General features: G+C 37.6%; 1 protein-coding gene across 2 annotated transcripts in view; it reads left to right on the forward strand.

Moving 5' to 3' along the window:
* Window positions 1–11,059, forward strand: part of BEGAIN (brain enriched guanylate kinase associated) — a 3,126,115-nt gene extending 3,115,056 nt beyond the window's left edge. For both annotated transcript variants that reach the window (XM_044074560.1, XM_044074561.1), the window contains one exon: window positions 9,033–11,059. In XM_044074560.1, coding sequence (XP_043930495.1) covers window positions 9,033–10,409 — 1,377 coding nt within the window. In that variant the 3' untranslated portion in view covers window positions 10,410–11,059. The remainder of the gene's footprint in view (window positions 1–9,032) is intronic.
* Window positions 11,060–12,118: the final 1,059 nt, after the last annotated feature.

Below are 12,118 nucleotides of genomic sequence, written 5' to 3' on the forward strand. Positions count from 1 at the left end.
CATCAGCTCTTCCTTACATGTCTTAACTTCCTTATGGATATTAATGGAGTACCCTTCTGCTTTGGTCCGATACCACTCCCACATCTTATGGCTTTTACAGATCTCACTGGTAATAAGATTATACATTGCATCTAAGTGCAAATCCCCAGATCAAATACCAGTAAAAGGCTGGGAGCACTTTATCAAAAGGTTTATTAAATGTATTGCCTCTAATATCACTCATTGCCCCATACAAAAACACTTTTGCTTGTTCCTTATTTATTTCATAAAATATTTATGTTTAATGATCACTGTTTTGTGAGTCAGTCGCAAAACTGCTGAAGTTTCATTAGGATGACAGTCCCGATATATAATTGTTCAGTTCTTAGAGACTAATTCACTTCATGAGCAGTACAAAGGGCTGCAGTGATAAAAGCAGTGAAGATGCAACTCATTTCTTCCCATAGCGCTCAGTCTTTGATATCAGATTGTGGAGTACTACCCCACAATGAAGAAATAAAGTAAATGTGTAACTCCATTCTCCGATTACTTGCTTTGCGCTTTGTATGGCTGCAAGATCAATGAAGTCTATCCTAGTATAAACTGCAGTAGCAAAAGGCTAGAAACATACTGGGACCAGTCTAAATTACCACTAAAACTTTGGAGGCACTCATATCTGTGTTTCTGAGGTAACCACAGGCACTGTTAGAACAAATGCCAGTTTAGCATAATTGACATCCTAGCATCATGTGTGCTGTGTAGAACTGGTTGCAGTAGAATTATTACTTTCTAATAATATGTGTGCCCCATGGTTGGGGTCCTGGATGATTACCCAGTTTGCCTTCTCAGTGCTGACCCTGTGTTCTCCAAAGGAAATCAGTATCAGATCCTTTGTTAGTCTTACTAAGGATGTGAAGTCACTGGCAAGAAATGAGAGAGAATTGTTCAAAATGAGCATGTCTCATAATGGCTGTGTTGTATACAGAAACTTTGTTTGTGATACCTCTAGCAAACAGGTAGGCAATGACGTGTCAACAAAGAGGCGCATAAAGAAGAATTTCCAACAGGAGGTTGTTCATCTGAGCCCAGAATATCCTAATAGACTGATTACTTGTCACCGGAAGCAGTTTTGAAAACATTAGGATTTGAGCTGCAAACTATAGGATTTTGCAGGTATTATAAGATTCGAACTTTATTAGAAATCCAATAAGATGTTCACACAGTTAAAAATACTGGATGCATTTACTGATCATGTTGGTATTGAACTAATGTAGTGTATCACCATTGCATTTGATCAAAAAATAGCAGTAATGCAGGTTTATTGGTAGACAGGGTTAATGTCCTGATTGCAACATGGATACTCTGGGATCATGTAGTGACCCCTTGCTGGAGGAGCCAGCTAAGGAAAGTGGACATAAACAACTGATGATGGCTCATCCATCCAGAGGGAGAGAAGCAGCACATTCATCTGCAGTACTGACACCCATCAGAGGCAGATTGTACAGATAATAAAGCAAAAGACCAGGATGTGCACATTTGTTGAACAGTGTGTACTGTAGCCTGGGCATGCACACAAGTGAACATGCATGCTGCCCATCTTTGCAAGGTACTGGGAATAAGGGCATACGAGTTTCTGGCCACTGTCTAAATGATAGCCTCACATAATGTCTTATATCCACAGCAATAAAGAGACTAACAGGACAAGCTGACAGTCTGCAGTGGGAAAAATGAGAAAACAGAAAAAAATGAATAACAGAATTGCTTTGTTCTTACAAGCAACAGAAAGTAAATGGAAATAAAGCCTGTGGGTGTTATGTGTATGTAAAGTTTAACAGTGATGACACATTCACCCTCTATCATAGTCCCTTAATGTACATCATGTGTATTGGTATCCTGTAGATATTGCACAGTCAAAAAATAAATGCTGAAGAAGTTGGCCAAGTGCAGTATGTATCAATATCACTATTTGGCCATCTCGAATCCCGAACGTTACATACTGTTTGTTAAGAAGCAACAGAGAATGAATAAAAGAGGAATACTGTTATCAATAAAACAACATTATCCTATTGTTGTAAACCCAGTGAGGACTCAGACTGGCCTTTGAAATGGTCTTGAATATAGTCCCAAAAGGGGCCACCTTTTATATCCACAGACTGGAGCTGCACCATTCCACAGTATAGAAAAGCTTCTTCACAGGTGTGACAGAAGCCAAAACAGCAAAATAAATCAAAAACATATACAGACACTCACAGAATCACCATGCATGCATGTTTACAAGCTGCAACACACACACACACACACACACACACACACACACACACACACACACACACACACACACACACCAATGCACTCTTTCACTCTTTCTAAAAATAGGAAGCATTTAAAGATTGCTGATGATTTACAATCTGAAATTTGAATTAAGGTAAAAGCAGTGAGCAAGCTATATGGGTTAAGTCCTTCTTTGTTAAGTTTTCTTAGCTACCTACATATAGGGCATAATGCCACACTCCTGTTTTTCCTTCAAGTCTCCCATAAGATATGTATACATCTTTTCTCCAATATGGTGTCAGTTTATGACATATAAAACATTTTTTTCCCACAGACAAAGAAAAGATTGTGTGAAACAAACTTGCAGCAAAGATGTAGATGAATTAAAACACGTATGAGAGAGGTAATGTGAACCATACCTTACCACTGCAAAGGTGAAGTCAGAAACACTAGCCCAAATTCAAAAGGTTACCATTTCCAACTCAGAAACAGCCCCTCTATGGTACTGTAACAAGAAGACATGCAGCACCATGACATAGGGGTTTAGAATAATGGCTAAGTTATTTACCTCACAGATGCAAGGTACAGGGTTTGGTTCTCATCTTTGGGGAACATTGACTAGGTTTAAAATGGCTCAGAAGGGCAGCTAGCCTAGTACATAGCTATGAAACTATGAAACCATGGTGGGCTGTCTCTCTAATCTGCCACAAATGTTAATGAGACATTCTGGGGAAAAAGGCAAATGCTAATTAGCCATGTTCTATCCCCCAGCAATGTCTGCAGTAAAGTATTTATGCGGCCAAGTGATTTAGACAATTGCTAGACTGTGTAAGTAACATCAGACATCTTTGTTAATGAAAATGGACTAAAGTTAATTTCAGTCGATAGCGTTAGAGGTAAGTGCCAGGGAGTTGAGCAGGCAGGTAGTGTTGTGATGTGTGCGCATATGTGTATATGTGTGGCTGCATGTATATGTTGCATATGTAGAGGAATGAGTGGTGTAAGGTCAGTCTGTGTGTGAGTGTGTGTATGAATGAATGTGTAAGGGAGGTATCATACCTCCACACTCCCCTAGACTAACAAGCAAATCTTGAAACACTGGGGAAACACTAGACACCAGAGATAATTATTTTATTGTATGCCCTAAAGGCACTTAAACATTACAGAAAAAAGTTTTGCCACACAAAATATATGGGGCAGAGAGAACACTAAACACCAGAGATAATCTGCATAGTATGCCCTAAAAGTACTTTCGATTGAAAAACATATACCTTCACAACTCACACAGAGAATATTAGTCCTCTGCACCACCGCTAGACACCAGTGATGCTTTAGCTATATTAATTAATTAATTAAACTCTTTCGTATAAAAAATTGTAAAGTAAAAAGGGGACAAAGCATCAAACCTTGCAACCTTGACACAGAAAGCTGCATTAGCCTAGTTCACTAACCGATCAGCTACCATAGTAGTTTTATTTTGTATAATAATAAGCATGAAACTCTAGTCTTTGGCATTATTAAATGATTACAATGGTTTGTGAGTTATGAGGGACAGGGCATCTATAAGAGGCAACAGTAGGGGCATCCTGTAGAGTCAAAGATAAGTGACAGGTATGGGGATATGTTCTTTTGGGGCAGGCATTGATTCAAAGCAGGAAGGAACATTAGATGACACCAGCAAGAATATTTTATCTAGTGCTAGGACTCACAAAAAAGTTAACAGAGCAACAGGTCTACCATTGTGATACACTTTACAAGCAGTAAGAAGTAAGAAATTCTAATGTCTGGCATTACTGGCCGACTGCAAGGATCCATGATTTGCAAAGGTAGGGAGAAAATTAAGAAAAGACATCAAGGATGATTCATCCACTCAGGGGCAGGTAACAGGTATGTCAGAGTGTGTGTGTGTGTGTGTGTGTGTGCGTGTGTATCCCTGAACTGCAATTTCCTGCATCATGTAAACAGTCCCTTTTGGCTGTAGCTGTCATTGCCAGCAGTGGGGTTCTTTCTCCTTATTTAGCTGACCCTGCATTCACATATCATACAAAATATTGTCAGTCTTGTTCATAGCCGTATTTAGCTCACTGCAAGACACTTTACAATATATTATATTAGCTAGCATATCCTCCATTTTCCTCACATATTCTGCTTTATCCATTATGACAAGTTCCCCATACTTATCAGGTTTCATAACCATGATGGTGGGATCAGAACTTATATCCCTTAACGTTTCAACTTCAGCTTTAGACAAATTATAGTATTTCTTTTTATTAGATGCACTCAATAAATTTGTAAAGTCTATTTCACACATTTTTTTAAACATCTAAATGTGACAGTTAAGAGGAGGATTAAACACACTTGGTCACTTCAAGCTGTTAAATACACTACCCTCATTAATTTAGAAAAACATATAATAAAATTCAATCTGCATGTATATAATTTTAAATCAATTAACAGTTCTACCACATCTTATCATCTTACTATTACACGTGTTAAGCTTTTTGATAAAACATTAGCGTGAGAGACTGTTAGTTCTTTGGTAGAAAAATTATACAATTTAAAATCACAAAAAAAATTCTCAGCAAGCTTAAAAGTCAGGTTCCAAAAGAGTCTTTGTCATAACCAAGTCATTTACCCTTTGTAATTATTCCACTTTGGGTACTTTCTCTTCAGTTTTGCCCCCTGTTGCACAAATTGTGCCTTGCTATAATCAAGGTAGTTAGTGGAGTGGAAAGAAAGGTAGTGGTTGGATGGGGTGGGTGATATTAGAGTGGGAGCTGCAAGGGCATAGCCAGCATGTTTTTAGGTGTGCTTTTAGTAAAGTTTTGAAGTGGGTGCATGATGGTATGGAGGTAATTGTGGGTGGAAGGGAGTTCCATAATTTGGCTATGGTGCAAGAGAATAGTGCTTCACCAACAGAGTTATTGGCTTTAGTGATCTGCAAGTGATTTTTGTTGCTGGATCTTAGTGGTCTGGTGGTGCGATAGGGTTGGAGTAGATTCTGGAGGGATGGGACATTTAGTGGATGGTTTACTAGTTTGTGGGCGAGTGAGAGTTGATACCACTGAAGGAGGTGAGGGAGTTCAAGCCAGCCCAGTTCAGCAAGTGAGAGACAGTGGTGACTACGGTAGAATGCCCTGTGGTGAATTTGGCGATTTTGTTGTTGCAGGTCTCTAGCTTGTTTAGATCGCATTGCCTTAGGTTGGTATATATTGGAGACGCATAAAGTAGAGTGGAGATAAGGTGGGAATTTGCTACTGAAATCTTTGCTGCTTTGGTGAGAAATTGCTTATTTCTGTATAACGCTCCTAGTTTTTTGTGGACTTTTTTTATGGTCATGGATATGTGAATGTCAAATTTTAGTTTATTGTCTATTTCCACTCTTAGCAATTTGGTGTGTTCAGTTGGGTATATACTGGTGTTGTCTTTTGCTGTGATGTTAAAGTGAAAGTTGTTTTGAGTATGTTTGGTGGGTTGGAAGATGAGTAGTTTAGTTTTGTTTGGGTTGAGTATTAATTGGGCATCGGATAACCAAGTTTCAACAGAGGAAAAGGCTTCCTGTGTGACGTTTTGCAGTTTTGGTAGGGACTGGGCTGAGCAGATGATGGCTGAGTCATCTGCGTATTGTATGAGTATGCCATGTTTGGTGTCAAAGGCTAGATTATTGGTGTAAACGGAGAAGAGTAGGGGTCCAAGGATGGATCCTTGGGGAATCCCTATGGAGACAGGTAGTTGGGGGAGATATGTCATTCTGCCATACAAGAGATTGTTGGCGGTCAGACAGGTAACTCTGAAACCAGTTGGTGACTGATTGTGAGAAGGATAGATTATTGAGGACAGAGATAGGTTGTTTATGTGGGATCATGTCAAATGCTTTAGATAGGTCTAGGAAAGTAGCAGAGGAGAGATAGCAATTGTTTTTATGCTGAAGGATAGTGTTAGTAAAGGAGAGTATGCAGCAGAGTATGCATGAGAGTATTTATCAGTGGAGATGAAAGTGTTCTGATAATTAGTTTCAAAATGCTCAAATAGTAAATCATTCTGGATAGACTTGTTTAAGACATCAGTTTCCCCAGACAATTTTTCAATCTGAACATTATTGTGTTTAATTATGACCCGCATTAAATGCATACCAGACTTATCAAATAATTTTAATAAGTCACTATGAAATTTTGTACCAGACCTCACTTCATTTAGGAACTTCAAAATACCAGAGTACTTTTGGCACCACATTGCTCTCAATATTTTTGAGCAAGTAACTGTTCTTCAATTGCGATTTCCTAAAGGCGAACAGTTTTTTGTCAAGTTGTAATAGCTGTTCACACATAGAGCCTCCTGACATGTTTTCTGCTCCAGTTCTAATCTGCTGTGTGCTAAAATCAAATTGGTTAGCGTTCCAAGTATGAAATTCAAATGATGGCTGCATCGAGGGGGTATTAGAAGATGGTGTAGTCTGAGTTAATGGAAGCCCCAAACTCTCCCAGAAGGCTGGCACAGCTCTTTTATTATTTTGTTGAGACCAACTGCTGGTAGCATTGATTTAAAAAATATTGGCCTACTTGTTGGAGCAATAGGGTAAGATCACCCGTTACTTTCCAGCATTCATCTTCACTGAATGCATTGCTGTAAAGAAGAATGTAGAAGATATAAGTAGTGGGAAGTGTAATTTTAGTTGCGTTGGTGAGAAAGTTTTTGGCTCTGTAAAGTTTTTTATTGGTTTTTCTTATGCAACTTTGTATATGCGGGTCAAATGTAAGATTACCATCCACTATCACGCCTAATAGTTTGCTATGAGAAGTGACTTCAGTGTTTGTATTACCAAGAGAGATGACTTTAAATTTTGTTTTTTCATGAGAGAGGGATTTGGGGAAAAAAGTAGTTTTGTCTTTTTTGGCTTGAGCATGAGTTGTGAGTTATGAAGCTATGTTTCAGTGGCTGTTAAACCTTCCTGAGTAATTTTTTGGAGGTGTACCATGTTGTCAGGTGTGCAAATGAGAGTGGAATCATCTGCATATTGTATTAGGGTGGCCGTTATGTGGAAGTATAGAGTGTGTTGGTGAAAATGTTAAAGAGGAGGGACCAAGGATAGAGTCTTGTGGTACGCGAGTGGTGACTGGGACGTAAGGAGAGTGGGTGGAATGCCATTTTACTGACTGATACCTATTGGACAGATAGCTTTTGAGTTTAAGTTTGTTTAAGCATAGTTTTATACAGGACGTGGGCTCAGGCTGGAGGGTGAAAGTGGATGTGGTGATATGTGGCTGATGGGCAGGGTTGGGATTAGATGTTGAGGAATCCTTGGCTAGAGATGCTATACTAAATATAAAATAAGAGTTGAAATGTATTGCAGTTTGGAGTGGTGAACTATCAGGAGAGGGGTTTGGGTTGGACTTCTGACTGGAATGTAAGATTTCTTTAATGGATGTCCAAACTTTTTTTAGGGTTGTGTTTAGTATTATTATGAAAGTTATTATAGTATAGTTTTTTTGTCTTCATTTATTTGCTTTTTAGTATGATTGTGAAGCATCCTGATGTTTTCAAGATATTGAGGTATTTTATATTTTTGTCCTTCTTTCCTTGCTTTTTCTCTGTCCTGTATTAGCATTGTAGTCTTTTTGGACAGCCAAATTGCATCATTTGTTTTCAGTCTCTTCCTCCTTGAAGGTGCAAGACTATTTAGAATATTTAGAAAACTTGTACTGAATTCAATTGCAGTATCATCTAAGGGGAGGATTTTTAGGAAGATCCAGTTAATGTCCCATCGTATAGATTGGAAGATGATCAGTGAGAGAGTCTGACATTGTATTTGTGGTGGAGTATTTGCTAGGGTTTGATACTAGGATCCAGCCTAATACAGAAGTTGATGTCTTGCTGTAATGTGTGGGGCTATTAATTAGTTTTGTGAAAGCACAGAAGTTCATGCTAGATGTAGGGAAATTAAACAGTTTATGTCCAACTAACTGACATTCACGTCACCTAGTAATATTTTTTCTTGTGGAAATGTTATGGATATCCAGTGTAGGATATCTTCCAGTATAACTGTATTGCCACTAGGAGGGATATAAAGGAGTGTAATACATATTTGTTTATAATTGTATGATTTGAAGAAATCAGTAAGAAGTCCTGCTGAACTGAATTTTGGTGTTGGTTTGCTGTAAGGGAAAATGTGGTAGGTATTGGGAAATATTAAAGCAATACCACTACCTTTCCTGTTTACATGGTCATTACAGATGATATTATAGATTGGAAGTATAAATTCAGAGTTGTTTATGCTGGATTTAAGCCAAGTTTCAATTACAGTGAGAATATCAGGCTGATGTCGGGTAATCCAGGCATGCAGTTCAGCAGTTTTATTTCTTATACTTCTAAAATTTTTCATGCCAAGTAACCTGCTTTCTGTGTTGTAAGAATGTGATAAAAATAAAGTTAATAACTATATTTACTCTGATATGAATTCCTGGATTTCTTTTTCAGTGCAAAATAGAATCTATTTAAAATGCCATTATGGATTTTCTTGAAAAATTCAATAATAATCCCTGAATAACAAATACTTTTAATTAAAGCATTGTGCTCTATTTTACTAAATGTTCATGTGACTTTAATTTTAATTCATCAGAGATACAAATGAAAATCTGCTTTTGATTCACACAGGATTATTCCATTAGTTCAACACTACAGATTTTGTTACTTTGTTACTATAATCTTAGCTGCTCCATTTTATGTCATCTGTGAGTTAAGGTAATTACTGACATTATATCTTCTTTGTGTTTCATTTATTGCAGCTTCCTGCAGATTTTCAGGAAAGAGTGAATGACCATTTGGAAAAGCATGGCTGTGGCTTTAATTTACCTCTGTGCCGTGCATCATTCTCAGACAGTGTACCCACCTGCATAATTGCTAAAGTTCTGGAGAAACCTGAGCCAACTAGTGTACCATCTTCTCATTTGTCCAGTCCACTTACAAGAGATGTCAGTTTTGTATATAATAATGTTGGTAGCACTGAAAAACTGGGCCGACGATCACCGCATAAATCAGATGTGTACTGCAGTGATACTGCACTCTACTGCCCTGAAGAGAGAAGGAAGGAACGGAGGCAAAGTTTTGATATGCAGTTTCGTGATGTTGCATTTCTAAGAGCACAGAATTCCACAGACAGCGCTACAGAAGAGGAGGGATTCCAAGCTGGTTTTCCACATGAAGTCTTCCATGATTACGTGGCTTCCTTACAAGCTTCCAGCTCCTATTCGAGCTTCAGTGCAGCATCAGAAGAAAAAGTGAATGCACAGGGTACCTGTCTATCCCCCACTCGTCCTTCCTCCTTATATATGAGTGGGAGAGATAACATTTATGAAAGGCAGCCTAGCATTGTTTCATTTGAACATAAGGGTAGTCCAAATTTTGCTCAGCCAAGAACTTTGCAACATGTTATCCACAGTCCACAGAATGGTACACCTTCCCATTACATAAGAACTGTGGCAGCATCTGTAAGTGAACCATACCATTTTTCTAGAATGAATACTCAACAAGTATTGGGATCTCCAAAACTTCATATTTCAGAAGATGATTTAGCTAGTCACTGGAGGCAGCTTAGTGTAGAAGACAGCAGTCCCTGCACTTTTAGGAATACAGGAAGAATTTCGCCACGCAGTTTTGTGGAGCAACACTTGGGACCTAGTCTAGTCAAGAAAATGGACAGTAGGTCAAGTCCAATCTATGGCAATTACAAACCAGATCACTTTTCTGAAGAAGACGAAGAAGAAGAAACTCGTCAGCGGAGGATTTTGGAATCCTGCTTTGTAACAAGGGCCAGTTTTGAAAGTGATCATAACTCAAATTCTAAGCAAGATAAAATGTCCCCTTACAGAACACAGGAAGCAAAAGAACAGAAAAGTGAAAGGATGTCAGCCCAGATGTACGTTACAAGTAAAGAAAAGAGCACAGGTTTAAAAAAGGAATATGTTGATGTTAGCCCAAACAGTTCTGCAGAATCACTGACTCAAGGTTCAGTAGTAGCATCTGACTTTCAACAATTCTCACTGGAACATGATGTCCGTGCTTCTTTTAATGCCAAATTACAAAATTTTCAGAGACCTGGAACTGGTCTCTGTAGAAAAGATAGCCTGACACGGGCTCAGTTTTATGGTACACTTCTAAATTAAACATTCTGCATTTACTGTGCTGTTGAATATTTTGAAATGGAGAGTTCATTGCCAATGGACAACCAGTTTTGTACGTATTATCAGAATCTCTGCACACATATATTTATACGTTAGGTCAGTTGAAAATATATGCAAGAGACTGTTACAGTGTAGACTTTTGTTGTTATATTTTCCTTATTCTGACGTACATCCTTTACATTCATATGTGTTTTTTTTCAAAACTTTTTCTCTCCATATTTGGTACAAAAAATTATATTCTTATCAGTAACCATTTTGGCAGTAATGCTTTTCAAGGTGCCAAGGTCAAGGAAAAATTGACAAGATATAATTTTAAACTGCATGCAACTATGTAACTAAGAATGATACAGAGACAAGAAGGTGTGGATTAACCCAATATTCCTTTTCTAGCAGTGTATATTAAATTAGGCATCTTTTATGTTACTGTTGTTTCTTTAGCCCAGCTGTTTTGTTGTAGGTCTGCTTTCATAACATGGCTCCATCAAATACTACCTCAGAAGTATTTGTTGTCCTTTTTGGAGTATTTTCAGAAGACTTGCATTTCAAGGTCATACAGATGCATGCACTGGCATATTTAATGTTGTGTATTGCAATGCTGAATAAAAACAAAATAAAACACAACCATACTATGACGTTATGCTACATAATTCTACAACTAATTTTAGAATCGTTATTTTAGGATTCAACTTCAATACTCATAAGTTTTTCACTTTTAAGTTTAAAAGAAATGGTTGTATCCCTATCATTACGTAGAAACAACTTGTGCTAATTTAAAATATTAACTAATAATTTTATGAACAATCCTCTGCCATTCCACCCACCTTACAAAAAGAGTATATACAAGTTTATTAGTTCCTAATTCAAATGTTATTTATAATTTATTTTAGAACGGCATATCTAGTTTCATGAAAGCATAAGCTTCCATGTAATTTTGAAATAACACTCCATTTGATTGGCATGAGTACTCTCCCCAAATTAGAATTGGACAGATTCAGCATGCAGTGCTTATAACTTAATGGGTCATTCGCAGAAGAAGTTTTATACTATAGCAATAACCCATGGCTGGGTGTGGGTAATGTTAGATTTACCCATGGTTGTCATGATTTGCTCATGAGACCAAAGCCATGTGACCAAACAAAGCCAACCGTGGGTAAATCCAACATTACCCACACCCAGCCATGGGTTATTGCTATTATACAATGACATTATTTAAGAAAAAAAATACTCACTTTTCTTAAATAATGTCTTTGTATAATGACTCCATGGTGTTCTGCTTTCTTTCTGTATCCTGCTGCTTTCTTGATGTACTGCACATATGTATGGGACTTACGATCCCACTCTTAAGCAGTACATCAGTGTTTTGGAAAGGGAGCAATAGAGAAAGGAAGATCTCTATTGCTTTTTTTTTTTTTTTTTTTTTTTTTTTTAATAAAGTTTGAAATCCAAGCAGTTCAGAAATACAAGAGAGCAGGGCATAAATACAAGGAAAGTACATTTCTTTAGTTTTGCATAACATACCTGATTTTCATTGTATTTCTGCCCCATTTCTCTCATATCTCCAAACTGTCTGGGTTCAGACTTCATACTTATATATTAATAGAACAAAGTCCAGGTGACCAGACTTTTTTCTATTAGTACATGCTCAGTTTTACAATGGGTACATTGGTTGGGCAGAATTATCAATGTGCATG

Source organism: Protopterus annectens, chromosome 6.part0 (assembly GCF_019279795.1).
Source record: "Protopterus annectens isolate FY-2018-M chromosome 6.part0, PAN1.0, whole genome shotgun sequence".
NCBI classification, from domain to species: domain Eukaryota; kingdom Metazoa; phylum Chordata; order Ceratodontiformes; family Protopteridae; genus Protopterus; species Protopterus annectens.